At 63.2% G+C, this 24,701-nt stretch overlaps 1 protein-coding gene across 1 annotated transcript; it reads left to right on the top strand.

The window, feature by feature from the left end:
* Positions 1–6,612: 6,612 nt before the first annotated feature.
* On the top strand, positions 6,613–22,103 carry GRIN2C (glutamate ionotropic receptor NMDA type subunit 2C). Its single transcript, XM_075440732.1, is given in 18 exon segments — positions 6,613–6,702; positions 6,705–6,759; positions 6,762–6,874; positions 6,877–6,912; positions 6,915–7,098; positions 7,101–7,305; positions 11,359–11,782; positions 13,430–14,025; positions 14,529–14,643; positions 15,222–15,433; positions 15,561–15,729; positions 16,113–16,266; positions 17,796–17,921; positions 18,006–18,235; positions 18,401–18,561; positions 19,115–19,302; positions 19,912–20,144; positions 20,502–22,103. Coding segments are annotated over 18 exon segments (4,692 nt in total). The 5' UTR covers positions 6,613–6,627; the 3' UTR covers positions 21,918–22,103.
* Positions 22,104–24,701: the final 2,598 nt, after the last annotated feature.

Here is a 24,701-nt window from a genome sequence, read left to right as displayed (position 1 = left end):
GGGCTTTGCTTCCACGTCGCCTGGAATGTGGATGTCGGGGTGCTCGTGTGGCCGTGGTAGAGGCCACTGTGCTTGCACTGAGCACGGCAAAGGGCTCTTCCCACACTGGCAGTGCTCGGGGTAGTTTTTGGGCCGTGACAACAGGTGAAGGGGAGCACCTTTCTTTGCGGAGCCTAGCATCCTTGCTCAACCCAGAACTTGGCCAGGGCCCTGGGGTTAATGCTGGGCTGCGGGAAAGCCGTGGGACGATCAAGGGCAGCGAAGGGCAGGGATGGAGGGTTGAGCCTCGCGGGCGGAGGAAGGATCGCTACGATTGTGTAAATCCTTATTCAATACCTCCAGCTGCCCCTTCCTCTGCTGCCTGCGTGCCCCAGCCCCTGTCCTGCTGCCTCTTGCCACCCCAGCTCCGTCCGGTGCTCCCCATCCCTCTCTCCCGGGACTGGGACGCGTCCAGCTTCCCCGCGAAGGTCCTTGTCCCCGGTCGCCGTGTCGTTAGATGGCGCTGGGAGCCCGGCGACGGGGAGCGGAGAGGGGCTGAGCGGGGACGGAGGGGTGCTGGGGGGTCACCCGGCTCTGCTGCTGCTCGCGAAGCCCCAGCCGCCTGCCTGGGCTCTGAGCAGGGGGGGGGGACACACACACCTCGCAGGCTCCTGTTCGCATGTGGGTGCTGCTTTTAGGCACCGCTAACTTTGTGGGTGTCTGCTCCAGGTATGTCCCCACCATGGTGGTCCGAGGGGCGAAGGGGCAGCCTCGCTGGGCAGCCGCCCCCTCGCCCTCCGCTCTCCGGAGGAGCAGCTCCCAAGCCGTGTTCTGCAGCGGGTAAGGAGCCGGGAAGGCGATGCCGTGAGTGACACCCGTCCCCTGTTGGAAGGAGGCCTGAAAAGCTGAAAGTCGTCGCTGCCAGCTCTTCACGTGGACTTCCCTGCTCCCATGAGTTACGGCTCCGCTTGGCTTTAACGAGACTGCACAAAGCTGGTGGAGATCAGCATCTGGTGAGGGGTGGCCTGGAGACCAGCCGGGCAGGGCTCCCTGTGCCACGCGTTCCTCGGCGTCTGACGTGCCGCTCCCAAAGGCACCAGGCTGCGTAGGGAGCAGAGAGCGCCTGTCACGCTGCGGGACGGCTGCACACTAAGTGCTGTTCGGCTGGGGCTTTGCAATCTGCTGCTGCTGCTCGGTGCTGCTCTGCCTCAGTTTCCCCGGTCTGCAGAGCTCTGCTGGGCAGCTTGGGCTGAGGCAGGGATCAAACACAGGTCTGAGACACCCCAGAAGCTCCTGTTGATGCTGCATTTTACAATTACACTCAGGAGGTGAGTGCAGAGCCTCTCGCTGGCTTTGCTAGTAGGCTGCTTGAGTCCAGCGGAGGGCTACGAGGATGAGGAGGGGACTGGCTGCCCTACGAGGAGAGGCTGAGGGAGCTGGGCTTGTTCAGCCTGGAGAAGAGAAGGCTGCGAGGGGACCTAATAAATACTTATAAATATCTGAAGGGTGGGTGTCAGGAGGATGGGACCAAGCTCTTTTCAGTGGTGCCCAGTGACAGGACAAGGGGCAACGGGCACAAACTGAGGCACAGGAAGTTCCGTCTGAACATGAGGAAGAACTTCTTCCCTCTGAGGGTGACGGAGCCCTGGCCCAGGCTGCCCAGAGAGGTTGTGGAGTCTCCTTCTCTGGAGATATTCCAGCCCCGCCTGGACGCGGTGCTGTGCAGCCTGCTGTGGGTGACCCTGCTTGGGCAGGGGTTGGACTGGGTGACCCACAGAGGTCCCTGCCAACCCCGAACATTCTGTGATTCTGTGATTCTGCTTGCTGAACTTGGCCTTTCCAAACGAGCATTTGGAGCCTGTGAAGCGGGGTGTTACCTGTGCTCTGGAATGAGGGGAAAAACCAGCTAGAGTCAGGTCTCTGGCCCACCAGTGAAGAGCCGTGCTGCCGTTTAAAACTCAGCTCACACGACCAGAAAAACGGTTGAAAAACCTTTTCCCCAGAGTAGCTAATATGTATTTCTCCAGCCCCATCCCCGGAGTCGGCGTGGCCTCAGGAGCGGTGTCCAGCTTTCCGCCGTCCCCAGCCCCTCGCCGCGTGAATCACCGAACTGCGGCATCCGCTGCCGGGAGCCTGGGTGAGTCCGACTGCGCCGGGGCTTCGCCGGGAACAGATGGCTCCGGAGAGTGCTGACTTCAGCGCTTTGGCCGCGCACACGCGTCGGCCCCTGCCTGTACCCTCCCCTCGCTGCTTGCTCTCCCGGGCGCATCTTCTCGTAGCTCGTGTGTTCTCTCCGCGTCCATCCCCAGCCCGGGGCAGGGATGGAGAACAGGTTTGGGGTTGGGGTACCAACCTCTGGGGTCACAGGAGCGGGTTGCCAGCCCCACTACACCCAGGGAACTGCTTCCCTCCTGGCACAGCTTCACCCCTTCTCCGAAAGGACCCCAGGCACATCCTTGGCTCCAGACCCACCGGAGGCTCCTGGTTTCCACTCCTGACCTTGGAGACCCAACCTTCCTGGGGCTCTGCACTCCCCGAAGTCCTGCCCGTGGTCGGGGGGCTGTGCCGGGGCAGGCAGTGGGGCTGCAGGGTGGCTGCACAGGGCTGGAGGTTTTCCCTCTGTTTTGGGGCGAGTTGCTTCAGAAATTGGGGCTGCACGAGCCCCCTTCCTGAGGCCAGGAGGGGAGCAGAGGTGAAGGAGATGTAAACTCCCAGCAGCTGTTTCAAGGAGCTATTTAGGGACTTGACAGCAGCAAATAAAGTTGTTGGAGGGTGAGGGCTGGTTACGCCCCAGGAAGAAGCGATTTCCTCCCTTCCTGGGAAATTTCCATTTCCAGCCCTCTGGCTTTGGCTGCTTCATCCCCAACCTCCGGGGCAGCCCTGCAGGCACACACCACCCCGGGAGGAGGAATTATCCCTGCAGGGATGAAACCATCCCTATTTAGTTTAGCTCCCTTAATTACTGTGAGGGTAGGACGTGGTGGCAGCGGGAGCAGAGCTGGGCTGGATCCGTGCCGTGCCATGTGCTGTGCTCAGCGCCATCCCCATGGCCTCTCTCCCACCTTTCTCCTCACGCTGCTTTCTGCCTCCGTTGCTTTTCTGGCTGTGGGGATCTGTGGTGCTGGCCAGCTCTGTGTGGTTATTTAAGCACCAAAGCCCTGAACACCCTTCTGCGACGGTGCGGACAGGGGAGGTGGGGATGGGGCCTGGGGGTGGCCCCGGGAGCCTCCGTGGGAAAGCAGCGCGGTAGAAAGGTGATCTTCACCCATGGTTGCTTCTTAAACGAGACCCAGAGGGACAGGGCAAGGTGGGTGCCTGAGCGTAGGAGCGACTGGGCTCAGACCTGCTCCGTTTTTGGCCAGATGTCTGTGGAAGGAGGGTTGGCAGCTGATGGGTGGGATTGGGATGAGCGTGGGATCGGGATGGGGGCAGGTCCAGGGCTAAACCTCTGGCCCGTTGTCACAAGTGTCACCTGTGAGACTCAGCTCTGGTGCTGTGTTCATCCCTTCTGATGTTGGATGCCATTAGTGGGGTGCAGGTGCCCATGGGGACAGCCCAAGTGGGCTGTGTCACCCCGCTGCCACCCTGCCCTTCTGGGGCCAGCCCTGGCTTTGTGCTGGCGTCCTCTCCTTCCCAAAGCCCTGGTTTAGGATGCACTCAGGTTAAAAACCTTTGGTGGAGTTTCTCCCACAAGTAGGAGGCTGACAGTAAGGCCTTGCCATGCTGAACTGGAGATATTAAAGACACTGGCTTGAGCTGTGCGGTGCTGTGGGTGCTGTGGGTGCTGTGGGTAGGGGCTTGGGTGCAGGTTTATGCTGGGAATTGATGGGCTCCCATTGACTCTGCAGGGCTGGGAGGACCAGAGCAGACGAGGCTGGGCCGGCTGCGCTGTGCTTGGGATGCGAGCCGCTGGTGGGGCTGCCATGGGGTGCAAGGAGCCTGCGTGGAGCCCGAGGCACTTCTCCGACCCCGGCGCTGGCCTGGGTGGGTTAGCGCAAAGCTGGACTCGCATCGGCCGCTCGCCGTGGTCCTCCCGCATCCCCCTCGCTGCCCCGGCCCGGCTGCCAGCGGGCTCTGCCCTGCAGGAGGTGGCTGCACGCCGGGAGCTGTCGGTGCCTTGCGCTTATGAACCTGCTTTCAGAGCCTCCTGCAAGGAGAGACGCCGGGGACAGGTAACGGGGCGACGGAGGAGCCGGCTGAGCTCCCTCTCGCTGGGGCCACGCCGTGGGTGAGGGACTGGCTGGGACGCCGAGGACCCCATACTGGGCTAACGCCCCAGCAGTGTGAAGGAGGAGGATGAAGGAGGGAGGAAGGCAGCTTCGTGCTCATGTTATCCCCCCCAGCCCAGAAAGCCGGGCACAGAGGGCACGGCAGCCCCGAGACGCTGACACGGAGGGGCTGAGGAAGTCAGAGGTTTCCAACCAGGAGGAAAAGTCCAGCTGTGCCTCCCGGGGTTGTGGTCTGCTTCTTGGGGTGCCATCGGGGCTTCTGTTCCCACCAGAACATTTATAGTCACCAGGGCACTTTTTTTGAGTGTAAAAAAGGACTTCTGTTATTTGAAATGCACAAATAAGGTATTTTGATGATTGCAGAACAGCTCCCATAAGCTGCGTCCTGGGTGGTGGCGTTTGATTCGGGGAATCTCTGCATTTTCCCCCAGAAAAGTGTTGTGGGGTTGTTTTTAGAGGCACTGAAGGACTGTGCTAGGAAAACAGAGAACCTGGAAGCAAGCCCTCGGCGCAGCCGCTCGCGCTGCAGCCTGCCTGCGAGCTGCCGGCCAGGGCTTCAGCTCCTCTCAGCTCAAGGGGATGGTTTGGCTCTTCTGGCAGCTGGGTTTGATTCCAGGGCAGAGGAGACGTGGCTGGGGGGGGTGGGACACCCCAGGGTGTGTGTCACTACCCCTCCTTGCCCTCCACTGCTTGTCCCCACTGCAGACACCCTCCAGCTGTGCCCAGCTGTGCGCCAGACCTGGGTCTGTCTGTCTGTCCCACGTGTGGGGTTTGGGCTGTGACGGGGGGTAGATGTCCCGTGGGATGGAGATGCTGGAGGGTCATGAGTGCGATGGGGGAGCTGGGTATCGCCCTGGGGGGGGTTGTTGGTGCCCCCCCAGTCCCGCCCAGATGCAGCCAGCTGTGCTGGGCAACCTTGTCCCCGTGAGACATCACCAGGGCTGAACGAGGTGCGAGCCGAGACCCTCCGGGGGATCCAGCCTGTGGAGCCGGTCCTGGGAGGGGTAAACGGGGCCTCTGAGCTTCTGGGGGACCCTAAGGGCATGGGAGCAGCTCGGGGGCTTGTGCCAGCCCCGAGGGACCAGGTCCCCTGGATCCCGGTCCCCCAGCTCCGCTCACACCCGACCACGAAGGCAGCAGAAGGGGTTAAACACAGCCACTGCTGCTCTCGATGTTAAACCCAGGAGCCACCCTTTTTGTCCTGGGGAAAAGCTTGGAGGCATCAGGACCTGTTGCTAACCCGTAACTCTCCTCTCCTCGGGCAAGTGCTGCCCAAATCAGGCCGGGGTGGGCAGCCAGGGCTGCCCGGGGGGCCAGGACGTGGCCTGCAGGTAGCCGAGCGAGGGGGTCCAGGGCCCATGTCCCCCATGGCCCCGAGCTCCCGCAACTCAGTGACCTCCGAGATTCGGCCGAGCTCTCCCGCAGAGAGAGCTGGTGCTGATCTTACAGCCGTTAAAACGAAGCCCAAAATGCGTTTTCCCTTTCCTCCGTTCTTGGTGTTTCTGGAAACCTCCCGGCGCCCCGCGGGCATCCACAGCTGGGCTGCTCGGGGACAGGGACAGCGCGGGGAGGTCCTGCGTCGGGCAGCTCGCCGTTCACCGCAGGCAGCGGGTTTTTAGGCAGGTGGAAACCTCTCTGGAAACCTCTCCTTTCCAGGCCCCAGCAGCCACCGGGAAGTGGCAGCGATGCTGTTGCAGGTGGCTGCGGTGCCAGGCTGGGTGGCAGCCGCCCGACAGCCCGAAATGATTTGTTTTTGGGTGGCCGTGTCCCCGAGCCGGGGAACGTGCGCCCGGGGAAGGCAGGAGGGCAGCGCCTGGGCACGGGCGCTGCTGGCACCCGAGACGGGCGGGTGCTCTCGGGGTGTTGCTCGGTGTTTTGGTGGCTCTGAGCTGGGGCACGGGGAGGGTTTGGAGCAGCTGCCACCCCCTGGCAGGGCCTGAATTGGTCTCTAGCCCCTGCCAGGAGCCGTGGTCCTGCAGCCCGGGGCTGGTTTTGGGGCAGAATGAGCACCCAGCTAGGAGCAAGGGGACCCCAGCACTGCCCCTGCCTGTCTCCCCCTGTCCTTTGGATCCCCCCCCCTCTCTCCCCCAGTCTGGCTTGCTCTAAACCAGTGCTGCAGCATCAGCTGATGCTTTAATACTGGCCCCGGCGACAGCTGGAGGATGCTGCTGCCTGCAGGGGCTTTGCTCTGTGTCACCCCCCCCCTCCCCTTTCCCCGATGGGGACCCTGGGGCTGCCCTGCGTGGGCTGGGGGGGCACCAGGGGTGGGCAGCTGGCCAGTCCCCATCCGTTCAGTTAGCAAAAGGCTGGAAGATATTGGGGGGGGGGGGGGGGGTGTTAGTCCAATCTCAGCTGTTGCACCCCTCCAGCTCTTCCTGGGGCTGGGGGGTGGGCAGTGCCGGGGGGGGGGGGGGGGCTGATGGGGGGGGCTGAGCTGTTTTGCAGTGGGTTTTCCCTCCTGGGGAAGGAGGAGGAGGGGGACGAAGGAAGGGGAAGGGGGGGCCTTCCCCCTGCCCTCCCCAGCGCTGGGGGCGGCCCGGGGTGCAAGGGGAGGCGGCCGGTTCCCCCCCCTCCCCCCCCCCCGGGAGGCTGGCGGCCAGCCCCGAAGTTGCGGCGAGGCGGGAGGACACTCGTCCTGTCCTTCCACCGCCCCCGTGCCCCCCCTCATCCCCCCCCCCCAGTACCTCCATCCCCGCAGCCTCCTCCAGCGCCAACGGCTCCTCCCGGCCGTCCCGCCCCGGCCAGCCCCGCCGGTCCCGGTGCGGGGTTGGGGGGGGGTGGGATGGCTGCCGGGGCCCGGCGGCCGCCGAGACACCTGCTGCCACCGGGCCCCCCCCCGCCCCCGTCCCCGCACACACCCGCTCCGCTCCCTCCTTCCCCCGCTCCCCCCCCTCCCGCCGCAGAGCCGCCGCCAAGGACGAGCCGGGACCGACGGCGGGCGCCGGGCAGCCGCGGCGGGGACCGAGCCTGCCCCCGGGGGCTGCCCCGCAGGAGGAGGAGGAGGAGGAGGAGGGGGCTGGGGAGAGCCGAGCCCCCGGTGGGACGCGCAGCCCGGCCGGAGCCGCGGGGGATGTAGGCACCGAGCAGCGGCGGTCCCGTAAGTACCGGGCGGGCTGGGGGGGGCAACCGGACCCCCCCGACGGGCTCTGCCGCCGCCCCGGCACCGCCGCCGGTAACTTTTGGAGGTGGGGTGGGGGTTTTTTTTTGGGGGGAAGGGGTTGGAGGGGTTTGCCCTGGTCGTTTCCAGCATCCCCCCGCATCCCCATCCCCGAGCGCTCCCGCTCCCCATCCCGGGCAGGGGATGGGAACGACCCTGAATTCCGGGCGCTGTGCTGGGGGGGGGTTATTTTAGGGGGGCGGTGGGAGGCAGGAAAAATAGAGGAGACCTCCCGGGGTGCCACCAGCCCTGTCCCCCCCGCTGCCACCTTGCGTAACCCAGCGGCAGGCAGGACACTGGGCGTTTATTTTTGGTTAATCCATATTCGACCTTTTTAAGCTGCGTTTCGGTGCGTGCGTGTGCGGAGCCCCCGGCCCGCAACTGTTGCTGTCGGAGGCGCGGGCGAGGAAGAGGAGGGTGATGAGGAAGAGGGTGATGCTGGGTGGTGGCAGATGAAGGTTGAAAGGAGACGGCACCCGCCAGGGGCTGCCAGCGTTTCTCCCTCCCGAGTCGTTCCCCCTGCGTGGATGGCCACGAGTTGGCTTTGGGGGTTTTTTGCCGCTTTCCCTCCTTTCGGGGGGCTCTGTCTGGATCTCGTTGCTCCACAGGGGTGTCCCCCCCACCCGGGCAATGACAAGCCCTGGCACAACCCGGTGCCCTCCCCAGTGCCCCCCGTCCTCCCTGCGTGGCTCCCGCCGGGTTTGGGTTCGTTCTGTCCTTTCCGTCTGTCGACAGCCGTTCCCCTTCCCCTGGCGCAGGCTGCGCCTTCCCGCTGATTTCAGGCTTGAAGGCTTTTTTTTTTTTTGGGGGGGGGGGATAAGATTTCTCTTTCTCCAAAGATACTTTGCATTTTGGGATTTTATTTCTCCCTTTCCTGAGGTCAAAATATCTGCATGAGCTCTCCTCTCGGAGCAGGGGAGGGAGGGAAGGAGAGAGGGCAAAAAGGAGGTTTAAAATTAGGAGCAAACTTTCCCTGTTGCATTAAAACGACATTTCAGGAGGCGGAGGGAGGTAAGGGCTCCAGCCGTGCCCTTAGCAGGAGGTTTCTGCGAGTCTTTGGTTTATCAGATGAAGCTATGCCTAGGAAAGGGGTTAACCTGTTCAAAATCACCCCAAAGCAACAAAAAATCAAGTGCCAAAGCCACCGAGCAGCTCCACGGGTGCCCTCTGCTCCCCGGGAAGGCTGCTGGGAGGTGGCATTGCCCTGCCCAGGCTCCCAGCCGGGGCCACCTTCCTCCTGCTCCAGCCTGGCCACCGGCCCCTTGCCCGGCTCGAAATCCTGCTTTTTGGGAAGGCATTTTCCCAAAGGAGCAATTCCGCAGTGCTTGCTACAAGTGGTTGAAAAATGAATTTTTTTTAAAGTCCGTGGGGGCTTTGCTGTGTTGTGCCGAGCCCAAGAGCAGCCCCAGCTCTGGCAGAACCGCAGGGAAGGGCTCGGTTCCTCCTCTGCCTCCACCAGTTCCCTGCAATTTGCCTTCCCCACCCTCGATCCCCCCCCCAAAACTCCACATTTTCGTGCATCCCTCTGGCTCGCTCCTAGAAAAAAAACAGGCTGGAAGCGCACAGAGTCGGCTGGGCTGGAGAAGCTGGCTGCTCTTCGCCTCCCGAATCCGGGCATTCTGGAACAGCCCTGGCTCCGACCCGCGCACGGCCCCGACCCCCTCCATCCTCCTCCTCCGCCACCAAGGGCTGCGGCGAGCGGCTCGGCTCCGGCCGGCGACACTGGATTCCTGGGAAGAATGGATCTTCATTCCCCTGGTTGTCCCAGCAATGGCTGAACAACACGGTGTGCCCGTGCCCACCTCCTCGCTCTGCCGTTGCCGTCGCGCTCCGGCTGCGAGGGATGGGGATGCTTTTCAGCTGTGGCTCGGTCCAGTGGGAAACCAGTTTGCCCAAACCTGCTCCCAGTTGCAGTCTGGAGCGGAGCAGCCCCTTTGGAGGCAGCACTTGGTGTTATGGGAGGGTTTTGCTGGTCCATGCTTGGATTGCTCGGTGCTAGAAGAGGCTCCTGAGTGTGGGGAAGAGCTGGGTTGAGGAAGAGGAGGATAAGGGCCCGGGACGGGTGAGGTGTCACGGCTGGTGTGAGCAAACCTGATCAGTCACCACGAGGGCCTGGAGTATATTTAAACGTCCTTGAGGAGGGCTCAGACGGGCAGAGCTGCCGGGAGAGTGGCTCTGTTTTGGGTGGCGTGTTGCTCCCCTTCCTCTCTGCTCGGGTAGCCGATGCCGGATTCCCGATGAATTATTTATCACAGGACTAAAAATACTTGGGAATTCGCAGCCATGAGCAGGCGGCACGGGCCACCCCGCCGCTGGGCTGGCCGTGCCGGAGCGTGGGACGCTGCCAGCGTGGCATGAGTCACCCACCGCCCTCTCCGGCCAAGGGGCCCCGGCTGCGGCCATCGGCGTGGCGTCGTGGCTCCCGCCGCCTGGCCGGCTGCGATGCGGGGTGGTGTGGGGGATGCAGCCGGGCAGGGCAAACCCCCCCTGGGTGATGGTGGGTGCTGGGGGTGGATGGTCCCCTGCTGAAACCCATCTGGCCAAGCCAGGTGCTGCCTGGTGAGCGTCGGTGCCTGACCCGGTGCCGGAGGGGGACGTGGGGCTCGTGTCCCCAGCTCTCCGGAGAGGACAGCCCTGGCGCTCAGATCTGCACCGTGCAGCTCTTGCAGGGTGCCTGGCTGGGCGGTCCTTGGGTTGATTTCCTGCATTTTCAGTCTGCTGGCAGTGTTTGCGCCTTGCTGAGGGGCTGTCCGTCACTGCGGCACAGAGGGGTGTCGGGGTGCGGGTCCCCGGGGTGGCCCAGACCCCAAAACCATCCAGGACTCGGCGTGGGGCTCCTCTGGCCATGCCGAGGACACGTTAAGCAACAGCAGCTTTTAATTGCAAGTGACGTTTCTGAGCACCAGCTGGCATCTTGCTGCATGGAGCGACACCGGCGCGTGGCCGGTGCCACCGCGGAGGGCTGCTTGTCCCCCTCCCCGCTGCCCACATGGCACCAGGGAGACGGCCCTGGGGGCAGCGGGGCTCGGAGGGGCTCCGGTGCCCCCGGCCGCAAGTCTTGCTGCGGGTTGGCTTTGCCGGTGGGCTCCAAGGAGGGGGTGAGCTCCATCACGGGGGTGCATCGCCGTGGGCAGGGACGTGTGCCCTGCCTGGTGCCTGTCACCCAGCCTGCTGTGGGGTGGGCACCCACAGTCGGTGGGGAGCTGGGGACCTGCTGGGGGGCCGTGCTCAAACACCCTGCACAGAGCCTGGCTTTGGGGTGCAGCCGGCAGAGATGCAGTGCGGTGGGCGTCCCAGCTGGGTGGGTGATGCTGGCAGGGGACACGCACCGGGGCATAAAGGCAAGAAGGGGGGGGCAAAGCTGAAGGATGGTGTCTGGGGGAGAAACTTGGAGATAAGGGGCCAGGCGGGCTCTTCGGTTGGGGTCTGGGAAGCGGCAGCGAGGGGGCTGGGGCAGGGTGCTGGGCAGGGGACCGGCTGCTCTGGTGACATGAGGGGGTTGCAGAGCTGAACCCTCCCTCAAGGGCAAAGCCTCTAAATATTGACGGTGGCTGTCAGCTCTGGAGAGAGGCACCACGGAGCTGCCAGCTCCTCCTGTCATCTCTCACTGCTGTCCCTGTCCCTGGCCGAAGGGACGATAAGGAGCCGGGCAGCGGCGATGGCTTTTGGAGAGGGGATAGGGGTGGGAGGGCAGTGGGGCTGGGAGGGGGATGGTGGTGGTGGGATGGGGATGGGGTGGTGGTGGTGGGAAGCGGGGACCAGTTGGAAAGGGGTAGGTGTTGGTGGGACTGGGGACAAGGGGCATGGCACCGGGCTGTACGGTGTGTGGTCATCCCTCCACCACGTCCAGCCTCCAAAGGACAAGGGTCCCCCTCGCTCCCTGGGGTCGACCCACCCTGGTGCTGCCCCGGGGTGGTGGGGAGGGCTGGGGCAAGCGGGGCCAGGGGCCCTGGTGCATGGCTGGATGTGAGGGGCTGTGTCCTGTCCTGGCAGGGACGCGGCGGTGGACATGGGCAGAGCGCCGGCGCACGCTCTGCTACTGTCGATGGTGCTGGGCTGCTCGGCTGCCTTCACAGACCTCCTGCTGCCGGGCCCCGAGGAGCCAGTGGTCAACGTGGCCGTGGTGTTTGGGGGCACGTCCTACCCCCTGCACATCCGCTCCCGCCTGAGTCCCCAGAGCTTCCTGGACATGCCCCTGGAGATCCACCCCATCACGGTCATCGTCAACAACACCAACCCCAGCACCCTCCTCACCCAGATCTGCAACATCCTCGCCAGCCACAAGATCCACGGCATCGTCTTTGAGGACAACGTCGGCACGGAGGCCGTGGCCCAGATCCTTGACTTCATCTCTTCCCAGACCCAGGTCCCTGTCATCAGCATCAGCGGGGGGTCTGCTGTGGTCCTGACCCCAAAGGTGAGGTGTTTGCTGGGGGTAATTTCCAGAGGAGGGTGGGAGAAATGGGGGGTTTTTAGAGAGACATAGAGAAGAGATGTGAAATGCTGGTGGGCCGTGGGCTGCAGCTCGTGGGCAGGAACAGGCAGTGGCTGCGACGGTGTGGCTGACTGGGGCGGTGGGACGTGGGAGAGGACTTCAGGGAGGTGTCCCTGTTGGTGGAACGTGGGAGAGGACTTCAGTTCCCCATGGAGGGACCTTCTCTGGTGTCCTGCTCCCCATCCCATCCAGACTGTGCCCACCATGGGGTGCTGGGGTCGTGGTGCCAGGGCAGCAGTAGGGTTGGCACGTCCCTGTCCACCCCCTCTGTGCCCCATCGGGGCCAGATCCAGCCGTGAAATGGCCGGGCAGGCAGCATGGAGAAGCCTCTCTCTGCTGCAGCAGTCGTCTCAGGTGCACCACGGGCTCAAACGGGATTTTTGGCTTCTCTGCTCCTCGCCGGCGTCAGACACTGTCACTGTCACTGTCACCTGCCTGCAGGGATGCGCTGGCGGCAGGGAGAGCTAGAGCCAGGCTGGAGGGTGCTGGGCGGGCAGCAAGGGGCTGTGGCGAGGCTCCTGTCCCTCCTGGGGAGGAGATTTGGGTTATCTCCTCCTGGCTGCTCCTCTCGCCCTGCCCAGCCTGGGCACCGGAGGGTCCCGGCGCTGGCTCCTTCCCTGGGGTGCAGACCCTGCTGCTCCCTGGGGCTCTGCTTTCATCTTCTGGCTGCTCAGAGGTTTTGGGGTCTAAACCTCCTGGATGGCACCTTGGCAGCCCTGCCCGCACTGACCGGTGCTCCTGGACCAGCCCAAGCTGCTGCCCGCTGTGAGTGGGTGGCAGTGGGTGCTGTGGGCTCGGGTGGGGGCAGAGGGTTCAGGTGGAGCTCCAAGCAGCTAAAAATCAGTCATGGCTTTGCTGTGGTCCAGGTGATTTTCTGCAGCTTTCTCCAGGGGTTGGGTATTTCGGGGGTGCTGGAGGAACTCGTGTGAAGGCTTCTCCTCCTCCTCGTCCCATGGGTCAGAGGTCCCCAGCAGCCCCCATTCCCTAGCTGGGACTCCCTGGGTCTCGCTCCTCTGGCCAGACCATTGGCCCACGGGAAAAACAGCTTCTCTGGTAGGAGGGGGTCTGAGTGGCAAAACACTGCTGCCTGCGCGCGACCTTCTGCAAGTGCCATGTGCTGACTCATTTAAGACAGAATCAGATCAATTAAGGTTTGCTAATGAGAGGCCAGATGGCTGGGGAGGTGGTGTGGGAGGGAAGGACCTGTGTGGGCTCTGGCAGCAGGCAGTGAGTTGGAGCTGGGGTGGGAGTTACGCGCCCGGCAGAGCCCTTGCACCTCTCCCTCTCCTGGTTTAAGGAGAAATTGTTGGTCTCCTTTGGAAAGCACTGGATGAAATTTTGGTCAACAAGCTGGGAAGTGGAGGAGAGGCTGCAGGGCCTGACCTTTTGCAGGGAATGAGGTTCCTTGGAGACCACCAGTTGATCAGTCCCATTCTGGGTGTCTCCAGCCCATGGGCCACACCAGTTCATGGCTCCCTTGAACCCTTGTGGTGGTGAATGCAAGGTGGCTTGCAGAGGAGACCCGGACCATGGTGCCGAAGCAGCCCTTGACCCCTTCTCCTCCCGCAGGAGCCCGACTCAGCTTTTCTGCAGTTGGGTGTCTCCATTGAGCAGCAAATCCAGGTGATCTTCAAGGTGCTGGAGGAATATGACTGGGGCTCCTTTGCTGTCATCACCAGCCTCTACCCGGGCTACAACATCTTCCTGGACGTCATCCGCTCCTTCACGGACGCCAGCTACTTCGGCTGGGAGCTGCAGGAGGTGCTCACCTTTGAGATGAGCCAGGAGCGGAGTAGCTCCAGGACGCAGCGGCTCCTGCGGCAGATTGATGCCCAGGTCCTCATCGTCTACTGCTCGCGTGATGAGGCCGAGTACCTCTTCGACATGGCGGAACAAGCCGGCCTCGTGGGGCCAGGCTACATCTGGATTGTGCCAAGCCTGACAGTGGGCAACATGGAGGTGCCACCTGCGTCGTTCCCTGTCGGCCTGATCAGCGTGGTGACGGAGAGCTGGAAGCTGAGCCTGCGGCACAAGGTGCGAGATGGGGTGGCCATCATCGCCATGGGGGCAGCCAGCTTCTTCCGGGCCCACGGCTACCTCCCGGAGGTGGGACGGGACTGCTGGGCTCCCGCTGGGGCCACTGTCACCAACACCAGCTTCTACCGGTGAGGGCCAGGGACCTGCTGGGATGGATGGGAAATGGGGGAGCGGAGAGAGACGGGGCAGGGGAGGAGGAGGATGGAGCTGGTGGGCAAGGGGACGATGCTCACTGTGGGCTGCAGCTGGTAGTCCATGCCTCTCAGCTGGGTTTCTCGTGGAGCATCTACCCAGAGCAGCCCTTGCCTTTCTCCAAACTTCTCTGTGATCCAGGGGGGCCTTGGGGGGGGGTCACAGCTGTGCTTTGCAGAGTGGATGTGGCACCATGGGGCTGCTGTGGCAGTCTGTGCGTCCCCCGTCCCTGCAGTGGTCCATCCTCAGTGCCTCCTTGCTGGCAGGGTGTTCTCCAGCTCCCCACTGCACCTTGCACAGGGGTAAACCAGTTCTCAGCTGCATGTGTCTCTGTGGGACCTGTGGCAGCCTGGCTGGAGCTGGAGGAGGAGGAGGAGAAGAAAGGCTGTGTGGGGTCGGGCTGCATGGCCAGGGGCTCACGGGCTTTGTGTCCCACCAGGCACCTCCTCAATGTGACGTGGGAGCACAGGGACTTCTCCTTCAATGAAGGTGGCTACCTGGTCAGGCCCACCATGGTGGTGATCTCCCTCAACCAGCACCGGCTCTGGGAGATGGTAGGACACCGGGATCAGCACACTGATGGGGGTGGCTGGGTGGGGTGAGCCTGGGGCCGTGCACGGGCTGGGGTCCCACCTTGGGGCAGGTTGTCCCATGCAAAACCCATGGCTGGTAGCAAAGGTACCCATGGTGGGGGCTTCATGGCAATGGTGGGCACCAAAGCTCTGCCAAGGACTGTTTTTTTCACCTGCAATTTGGCTGAAAAGTTCCAAAAGTTCCAAAAGAATCAAAAGTGCAGCTGCCCACCTCTGGGGAACAGCAGCCAAATGCCCAGACCTGAAACGAGCTGTGCAGAGGTGTTTTATTTCCAGTTTAAAAGTGTTTTGGATGAAGTTTGGCCAGGTTTGTGCTCACCCAAGCGCAGTGCTTGGAGTCCTGGTGGAAACACCTTGCCCCACTGTCAGTGGGTGCATGGGGAAGGGGATGCTGAGATGGGGCTCACCACGACTGAGCTCCAGCCTAACAACGCTCCAGGAGAAACCATCCCCAAAGACATGGGGAGGATGAACACGGGACTCCGTGTGACCCGCAGAGCCCCTCGCCGGTGTGACAGTGTGCTCTCCCTTGGGGGCAGGTGGGCAAGTGGGAGAAAGGCATCATCCACATGAAGTACCCGGTGTGGCCCCGCTATGGCTCGTTCCTGCAGCCCGTGGTCGATAACCGCCACCTGACGGTGGCCACGCTGGAGGAGAGACCCTTTGTCATCGTGGAGAACACGGACCCCAGCACCGGGGTCTGCGTGCGTAACACCGTGCCCTGCCGCAAGCAAACCAACTCCTCCCATAGGTGAGCAGCGAGGATGGAGCTCAGCAATTTTGGCCACCAGTCCCTGGGCTCATGGTGTCCTGGAGGCACTGGGGTAGCTCAGAGTATCTTTGGTTGGTCCACTCCTTTTTTCCTGGTGTGGTTTCAGTGGCAATGGTCTCGTGGATCCCTACACCAAGCTGTGCTGCAAGGGCTTCTGCATCGACATCCTGAAGAAGCTGGCCAAGGTGGTGAAGTTCTCGTACGACCTCTACCTGGTGACCAACGGCAAACACGGCAAGATTGTCCGCGGGGTCTGGAACGGCATGATTGGTGAGGTAGGGGTGGGCATGGCTCGGACCTCACCTTTGGCCCTCCCTGAGGGGCACTGCCTGCTCAGAGCATGCCCTGGCCTGGGGCTTTCCTGCTGGAGATGGGTTCAGGGTGTTTGTGGTGGGATTCCAGGCAGGGGCCAGCTTGGCATGAGCTTATGGGACAAGGCTTGGTGGGGGAGAACGAGCAGGGGAGCCAGCTGAACATTTGTGACCCCACAGCTGGTTGTGTTTGTGGCATTGGTCATTTAAGAAATGAATATTAAAAAAAAAAACCAGACAAAAGTTAAGGCTGGAAATTCTGGAGATGAGGAAATGCCAGGGGAAGGTGGTCTGGGTCCCTCTGCCTGTCCACCTGCCCGTCCCAAGACCATCTGCCCCTTCCCCAGGTATACTACAAGCGCGCGGACATGGCCATCGGCTCCCTCACCATCAACGAGGAGCGCTCCGAGATCGTGGACTTCTCCGTGCCCTTCGTGGAGACGGGCATCAGCGTCATGGTGGCCAGGAGCAATGGCACCGTCTCCCCCTCCGCCTTCCTGGGTGAGCCGCGTGTCCCGCCATCCGCCTGTCTTGTCTGACCGCGGGTTCATCCCGTGCTTCCGACAAATTCAAATTAGAAATATTGTTCAGTTTTAATAACTTTTAAGAAGAAGAAGGAGGTTTTCCTGCCGGCTTTGGGCTTTCCTGCTCCTCTTGCCTGAATAATCCTTTTATTACGGAGACGGAGCCTGGGATCGGTGGATTCCTCTTCTTCACCACTTGTGTGGAGGAGGGAGGATGGGAAAGTGGGGGGAGATGAGGAGGGGGTTTGCCAGCTCTGAGCTCTGCTCCGGGGACCCCTTCTCTGCCACCATCACCAGAGCCCGTCGCTAAGCCGGGTGCAGGGAACCACCAGTGCTAAAAGTTTTATTTAATGAGTTTTTAAAAAAGCAAAGCTGCGGCCTCGGGAGGGGAGGACACTGGCCAAGGTCGTCGCGAAATTCAGCCTGAGCGCTCGGGCAGGGCTGGAGGCTCTCGGCGAGGGCACGGCGGTGTCGTCCCAGCTCGGCCGGCGTCGGGCTCCCACGCGGGGAGGGTGCGGGGGGGTGCAGGTGTCAGGGATGCCGTGGGGTGCGGGACATTGCCACGTCTTTTCCCTCCTGTCCCCCTGACCCTACGGGGCCCAATCCCCTCCCCGAAGCCGGGGTCACCTTCACCGGCCCCGGGGACAGACGGAGCATCCCACCCCGGTTCTGGAGGGCCGGGGTCTGCGGTCCCCGCGCCGCCATCTTCCCTGCTAATGAGCCGCGTCCCCATCAGGGGAGGCCTCTCCTCCCTGACAGCGAAGGACGCGCTGACAAATGGACCTCGGCGGCCGCGTGTGGAGGGCTTGGAAGCATCCCCACCGCTCCCGCCGCCCCGGCCCGGCTCATCGCGGGCAGGCGGGGGCTCACCGCCCACCCCCGGCTCCCGGGGGGGCTCTCCCAGGGGCTGAGCAGGGCTGGTCCCGTGCCCGGTGCAGGCGTCACGCCGTGGCCAGAGCCATCGCAGGGGACAACCCGTGAGCCCGTGGGAAACCCACCTGCCGATCACAGAATCACAGAATAGTAGGGGTTGGAAGGGACCTCTGTGGGTCACCCAGTCCAACCCCCCTGCTGAAGCAGGGTCACCCAGAGCAGGCTGCACAGGACCTTGTCCAGGCGGGGCTGGAATATCTCCAGAGAAGGAGACTCCACAGCCTCCCTGGGCAGCCTGGGCCAGGGCTCCGTCACCCTCAGAGGGAAGAAGTTCTTCCTCATGTTCAGATGACCCTGGAGATGGGCGGTGTCTCGTTAACATCTCCCCGTCGATGAAAGCCTGATTTTCCTCAGGCATGGCTGCATCCCCCCATCTTGCAGCATCCCTTTTCCCTCCTGATTCCCTGTGGATCTGCCCAGCTGTGGTGCCACCAGTTCCTATCTCCTCTCCAAGGAGGGGCATGTTCAGGAGGATGAGCCCCGTCCATCAGGGAGGGCTCCTGGGGTTCTCAGGGTGTCGTGGGGTGTCCCGAGGGGCTGCCCAGGGCTGACAGTGCCCCACTCACTTTGCAGAGCCCTACAGCCCGGCCGTGTGGGTCATGATGTTCGTGATGTGCCTCACCGTGGTGGCTGTCACCGTCTTCGTGTTCGAGTATTTCAGCCCCGTCGGCTACAACCAGAACCTCACCAGCGGCAAAAGTGAGTGGAAGAGGCGGGAGCTGGAGGGGGACACACATCCCCAGCCAGGCTGATGGCTGTCCCCTCCGTCCCCTGTCCCCACAGGGCCAGGAGGTCCCTCCTTCACCATCGGCAAGTCGGTGTGGCTGCTGTGGGCTCTGGTCTTCAACAACTCGGTGCCCATTGAGAACCCCAAGGGCACCACCAGCAAGATCATGGTGCTCATCTGGGCCTTCTTCGCTGTCATCTTCCTCGCCAGCTACACCGCCAACCTGGCTGCCTTCATGATCCAGGAGCAGTACATCGACACCGTGTCGGGGCTGAGCGACAGGAAGGTGGGGCTGACGATTGGGCTGGGATCCCTAAAAAAATAATAAGTTTTTTTGGGTGGGGAGAACTTGTGGGGGGCTGCACGTCACTGCCAGTCGGGGGGACATGCTGGGGACACAGCAGGGACGTGGACTCTGTGTGACACCTCTTCCCGGGGGTCCCCGTCACAGTTTCAGAAGCCGCAGGAGCAGTACCCCCCCTTCCGCTTCGGCACCGTCCCCAACGGCAGCACCGAGAGGAACATCCGCAGCAACTACCCCGACATGCACACCCACATGGTGAAGTACAACCAACGCTCCGTGGAGGATGCCCTCACCAGCCTCAAAATGGGGTACGGCTCCCCTAAATGGGGTACAGCTCCCAGATCCGGGATACGGATCCTCCAAGCGGGATACAGGACTCCCCCAAATGAACTGAGTCTCCTTGAGATGGGGTATGGTGCCTCCAAGGTGGGGTGGGGCTTCCTCAGCTGGGGTACAGCCCCCCACAAGTGAGATATGGGCTCCCCAGGCTGGGTGTGACTCACCCACATGGGATATTGCTCTGTGTGGCTTCTCTGCATGGGGTATGGGCCCCCCAAACAGGGTACAACCCCCTGAAGATGGGGTAGAGCTTCATACAGCTCCCCGAAAAGGGATGCAGCCCCCCTAGATGGAGTATGGCTCCCCCAAATGGGATAGACCCCCCACAGAATGGGTACTTCCCCCTCCCCAAGAGGGGTTATGGCTCTCCAAGATGGAGCAGACACCCCCAAAGAGGACACAACACTCTCCAGATGGGCTACAACTATCTGAAAGGGGTACAGATTCCCCAAAAAGGGGTACAGCCCCCCAGAAAAGGGCTGCTGGGTCCCCCCCTCACCCTCCTTTCCAACGGCGGGGCAGGAAGCTGGACGCCTTCATCTACGATGCGGCGGTGCTCAACTACATGGCGGGCAAGGACGAGGGCTGCAAGCTGGTGACCATCGGCAGTGGGAAGGTGTTTGCCACCACGGGCTACGGCATCGCCCTGCAGAAGGACTCGCGCTGGAAGCGGTCCATCGACCTGGCCCTGCTCCAGTTTCTGGGAGATGGTGGGTGCCCGGGCAAGCTTCTCGTTAGCCCTGTTCCCGTCCTCACCTCGCCCCTGCCCTGCAAATTGACCCAGGGACCAGCAATCACTGTCTGTCCCTTCCATGGTGTGGGTGGCTTTGGCCCCCAGGCCCTGCACAGCCTCCACGGCTCATTGGAGGATGCCTCCGAGGGGATGGGTCAGATGGTCTTCTCCACCAGCTCTTCTCAGGTGACATTAAATCCAGCAGCATCTCTCCAGCTGGGCGCTGGGGGGTCGTTCCCTCTGGGGTCCCTCTTCTTCTTGCAGCCTGTAAAATCCTGGAGATGGCCATACACAATAGCTGAGGGTCAGGAGGAGAAGCCTGGGAAGGGGACAGTGAGCATGGCTGGCTGACACATGGGTCGGGGGACAGAGATAGGAGAGGGCCCTGGAGAAGGACAAGTGACTGGTGAGATGCTGAGGCCAAGGGCAGCAGCAAGGACTAGGTCATAACAGCTCCAGGAGCTTGGGGGTGGCTTTCTCCTCCTCCAGGCATGGTGGGATGGGGATGGGCAGGGGCTGTGCTTAGGGAGATGATGCCCAGGGGAGACATTTTCCTCCCCTCACTGCTGTCTGTGTTTGGCCCCAGGTGAGACCCAGAAGCTGGAGACAGTTTGGCTGTCAGGGATCTGCCAGAACGAGAAGAACGAAGTGATGAGCAGCAAGTTGGACATCGACAACATGGCCGGGGTTTTCTACATGCTGCTGGTGGCCATGGGGCTGAGCCTGCTGGTCTTCGCCTGGGAGCACCTCGTCTACTGGAAGCTGCGTCACTCTGTCCCCAAGTCCCACAAGCTTGACTTCCTCCTGGCCATCAGCAGGGTGAGTGTTGCTGCCGGGGGTTCTCGAGGGGCCCAGATGTCCTCGCACGGTGTCATGGGGATGGGCACGGCTTGGTGGGCATCAGCCCTCCGACCCGCGTAGGAGGGGCTGGAGATGCTCACGCTGATGTGAGCTCTTGGTTGGGGAGCAAAGCCGGTTATTTTGGAAAAGGGCTCAGCCCTGGGAATGGCCCAGCGCCCGTGTTGGCATCCCCGGGGAAAGGGGCGGTCGAGCACGGTGTCAGCACTCGGGAGGGGACATTGGTGCTGTCAAGACATCTCAGCAGCATCTCGGCTTGATGGGGCGGGTCTGTGGATGCAGAACCCCTGATGGTGGGGCCACCCCTTCTCTCCGCAGGGCATCTACAGCTGCTTCAGCGGAGTGCAGACCCTGGCGAGCCCTGCGCGGGCGCCCACGCCCGATGTCACCGCCAGCTCGGCCCAGGCCAACGTGCTGAAGATGCTGCAGGCAGCCAAGGAGATGGTGTCGACGGCCAGCGTGGGCGGCTCGCTGGAGCAGGCCACCCGTACCATCGAGGACTGGAGCAGCCGCAGCGAGCGCCTCCACACCACCTTCTCCCTGAGGACACCCCAGCTCGTGGTGCAGAACAGCACCGGCGCCCACCGGGCCCCCTCCTCCGGCCCGGGCCCCTCGGAGAGGATGGGGAGAGCCCACGCTGCCAAGGGGGCTCCCCTAGGGCTGCCGCTGCCCCAGCCCATCCCCGTGGACTCCCGGCTGCCCGGGGAGGAGAAGTGGAGAGGGGTGAAGGAGCACGTCCCCCGCCTCCTCCACCCCCTGAAGTTTCGGGGTGGCTGTGGGGGGGATGAAGCCCTCCCGGGTTTCCCCCACCTCTCGGTGAAGACCTCCCCAGGGGTGGATTTTGGGGAGCAGGCGCTGGTGGGGAACCACATTGGGGCTCCCCTTCCACCGCCCACGTCCCCCAGGGACCTCCCACCCCCGGACATCTACAGGGAGCACAAGCGGCCGGCGGGGTGGGGGGACCGGCTGCCAAACCCCCCCCTGCTCCAGGGGGACGGGGGACACGGGGGCTCGGGGACGCTGCCCCAGCCGCTCTCGGTGGCGGAGAAGAGGCGGGAGGTGGGCAGCCCCTTCCTGGCTCCATCCTGCCCTCGCGGAGCCTTCCCGAAGGCCACCAGGACTTGCAGAGCGGGGGGCGACCTGGCCCGGCCGGAGGCTGCGGTGATGGAGCGGGAGAAGCCGAGCGGGTGGGCGAGCTCAGCCAGGGCGCCCGGGGAGCGGGGCGAGAAGCGGCGTCCCGGGGGGCTGCGGCACTGCGGTGCTGAGCACCCACCCGCCCGCGCTGACCTCCCGGACCTCTTCCCCGAAGCTGAGGGCGGCTACAGCTGCGGCCCCCGCTGTCCCCGGGCCCCCGGCCGGCTGGCACCGCGCTCGCCCGTGGCCAGGCTGCCGTCCTACCGCGAGGCTTGCCGGCAAAACCCTCGTGCCACCGGCACCGCGCCGGCGTGCGCGCCCTACGCCTGCGTGAACTCCTACGCCAACCCGCCCCTCTACCTGGGGCACCTCTCGCGGGGGTCCCGGCCGCCCCGGGAGCACCCCGGGGTGCCGGCGGGCTGCAGGCGGGGGTTCGGGCGCTGGGACAGCGGCTGCAGAGACTGCGGGAGGCACGGGGAGCCGGCATTGCTGCGGGCGGCGGGGACGGAGAGGAGGGACCCGGTGGTGGCCCGCGGGGTGACGAGTCCATGTGCCGGCGGGTCCTGGCGACGGGTCTCCAGCCTGGAGTCGGAGGTGTGACTGGGGGGACGGGGGGGGTCTTGGCACCCCTCTGCCTGCCCTTTGCCCGGGTGTCCCCACAGGGCAGCCAGCGGCTCCCGGCCGGGCTCCAGCCTCCCAGGGTCCCATGCCACCGGCAGCGGGATGCTCCAAGAGGCTCTGCGGGTCCCGTGCGCTTTGGGGGGGTCAGAGCAGCGAGGCAGGGGCCGGGGTGTGCTGGCTTGGGCTCTGCCCGCAGGCAGGGCTGGCCGGGGACTCGAGGATGCAAAACTCATTGCTGCCGTGATGCCGTCAAGTTTTGGTTTCAAGAGACTCGGAACGCCGTGTGCAGCTCATTAAAGAGACATTTTCAGCTGGCTGAGGACCCTTCTTCCACCCTCTGGCGATGAGCCTGGACTGCCCTTGGCTTTACCCCTGCGTCACGGGGATGCTCGTGGTCCTGCGCACCCTCTGCCCCCTCACTGCTGAGCCCTGGCACAGCCTCGTCCCACCGGCAGCAGCCAGGCAGCGGAAAACGGCGACTCATTAAACCAGGGATAATTAGGAGCCATCAGCCTGTGCCAAGGCTGGAGCAGAGCACCAGAGCTGGAGTTACTGCATCCCGCTGGGGTTTTGGGGTGCTGGGCATGGATGGCGTGAGCTCAGGTCAGCGGGTGATGCTCCCAGGGCTGCGAACCAGCAGCCACGGGAAGGTGTGCCGTGGGGGAACGAGAAAGGCAAAAAAAAATCCTCCCACCTTCCCAGGGCTGATGGAGCCACAAATCAGGTGCGATAGATGAGCCGGGTTTAATTCTTCCCTCCCGGCCGTGATTCACAGGCAGCACCGGGCAGGGCAGAGGGGTTTGGGGAAGGGGGAGCCGAGGCTGCCGGGGTGGTACCAGCCCCGTCCCAGGGCAGCACCGGGGCTGCACAAAGCTGCTCGGCAGGGGCTGGCAGGCTGTGCCAGGGAGATGCCAACCCTCAGCGCCTCTTCCTGGACGGTTCAGCATCACCTGCCTGGATGAATGTTTGCCCCCCCCTGCAAGAAGCTGCTTTAAAGCTCCTTTTTTTTTAAAAAATTTTATTTAAAAGCAGCCGTTGGGGTTGCTGGCAGCCACCGAGCAGCTGGGGCCGGTAATAGCGAGGGGACGATGGCAAGGGGGGGTGATGTGTTCCTGTGATGTGTTCCTGCACCCAGCTGTGCCCTGAGCATCACACACAGAATCACAGAGTGGTCGGGGCTGGCAGGGCCCTCTGGGGGTCACCCAGCCCAGCCCCCTGCCCAAGCAGGGTCACCCAGAGCAGGGGGCACAGCACCGCGGCCAGGCGGGGCTGGAATATCTCCAGAGAAGGAGACTCCACAGCCTCCCTGGGCAGCCTGGGCCAGGGCTCCGGCACCCTCAGAGGGAAGAAGTTCTTCCTCGGGTTCAGCTGGAGCTTCCTCTGCTCCAGTTTGTGCCCATTGCCCCTTGTCCTGTCGCTGGGCACCACTGGAAAGAGTCTGGTCCCATCCTGACACCCAGCTCTGTGGATGGCTGCAGAGCCACGGGGAGGTCAGGAAGGCCCCAGCCACGCGTGGCCCAGGGTTGAGACCATTGGCAATGTCTGTCTGTGCGTCCATCTGTCTGTCAATCCATCCACCCATCCGTCTGGGGTTAAATCCAGCCAGTCCCCACCCATCCCCCAGCCTGGCTGCCATCACATGTCGCTTTAATTCCCGTTATTTATTTATCATCGCAATTGTCTCTTAATTGCTTTGGCAGCCCCTCTGAAGCCTCCTGGCGAGGGAGGGAGGTGTGGGTATATAAATAAAGATCATAAATACACAAACCCGGTTGAAGGCTCAGGGATCTTTGCTGCCCCAGGCGATGGCACCCATTTGCCGGGGGCAGCTCCCCCAGCCAGGTGCCCCAGGAGTCCCCGGGGGTGACAGGCTGGTTCCCAGGAGGCTCCCATTTGCCCTGGGGAGTTTTCACCCAAATTGTGGCTTTCTGGCCCGAGAAAGCCAGCGCACACCAGTGCACCTTCGGGGCTGGGGCCAAGCCTGAGCTGGAGATGGCGGCTGTAAGAAAAAAAAGGACTGGAAAAGGGAAAAAAAAAAATAAAAAAAAAAAATCCCAACGATGTTTTAAATTAATTAGTGATGTCCCTGGTGACTCAGCAGAGGCCAAATGGATTTGCTCCATGTTTTATTGAAGGGCTTTGCTGCAGGAGGCTGAGGGCAGTGGGGGACAGCGGTGCTCTGGGGGGGGGTGGCCCCAGGGATGGGTGTCACCACCCCAGGGTAAGGCTGGGGCTCTCCTGGGCACCTGCACCAGGGTCCCCTGCCACCATGGTGGCATTTGCATATCTTTATATACTAATTGGGCTGGAAGAGCACCATTTTTCCCCATTCCTGGTGCCGGGCACTATCCTGGGCACTGGTGGGAGAGGAGCCGAATGGGGCTGGGGGGGGGGCACAAGCAGCCCGGAGCGGGTGGGAGCTGTGTGACCCCCCCCCGGACCCCCCCCTCACCCCGGGTGCAGCAGGGACAGAGCTGCGGGGAAGCAGCAGCCTGGAAGCGCCCTCTGACCGGGTTTTCCAAAGCGGGGGGGTTTTGTGCCGCGGAGGGATATTATTTCTTTTTGGTGAAATTGTCTAATCAATCATTTTCTAATTCAGCCGGCTCTGGCACCCGTGCTGCCCTGTGGGCTGCCGTTTATGTGCAAAGAGAAATACGGCCGGCTCGCTGCTGGCCACTCGGCCCCGCTGGGGACCAGGCAGTGCCCCCCGGCCGACAGCCCCCCCCGGCACCCACCCCCTCCTCTGCCAGCTCCAGCATCGCC

The sequence above is a fragment of the Opisthocomus hoazin genome, chromosome 21 (genome assembly GCF_030867145.1).
Source record: "Opisthocomus hoazin isolate bOpiHoa1 chromosome 21, bOpiHoa1.hap1, whole genome shotgun sequence".
Lineage (NCBI taxonomy): Eukaryota > Metazoa > Chordata > Aves > Opisthocomiformes > Opisthocomidae > Opisthocomus > Opisthocomus hoazin.
This window is presented reverse-complemented; position numbering and strand designations above follow the sequence as displayed.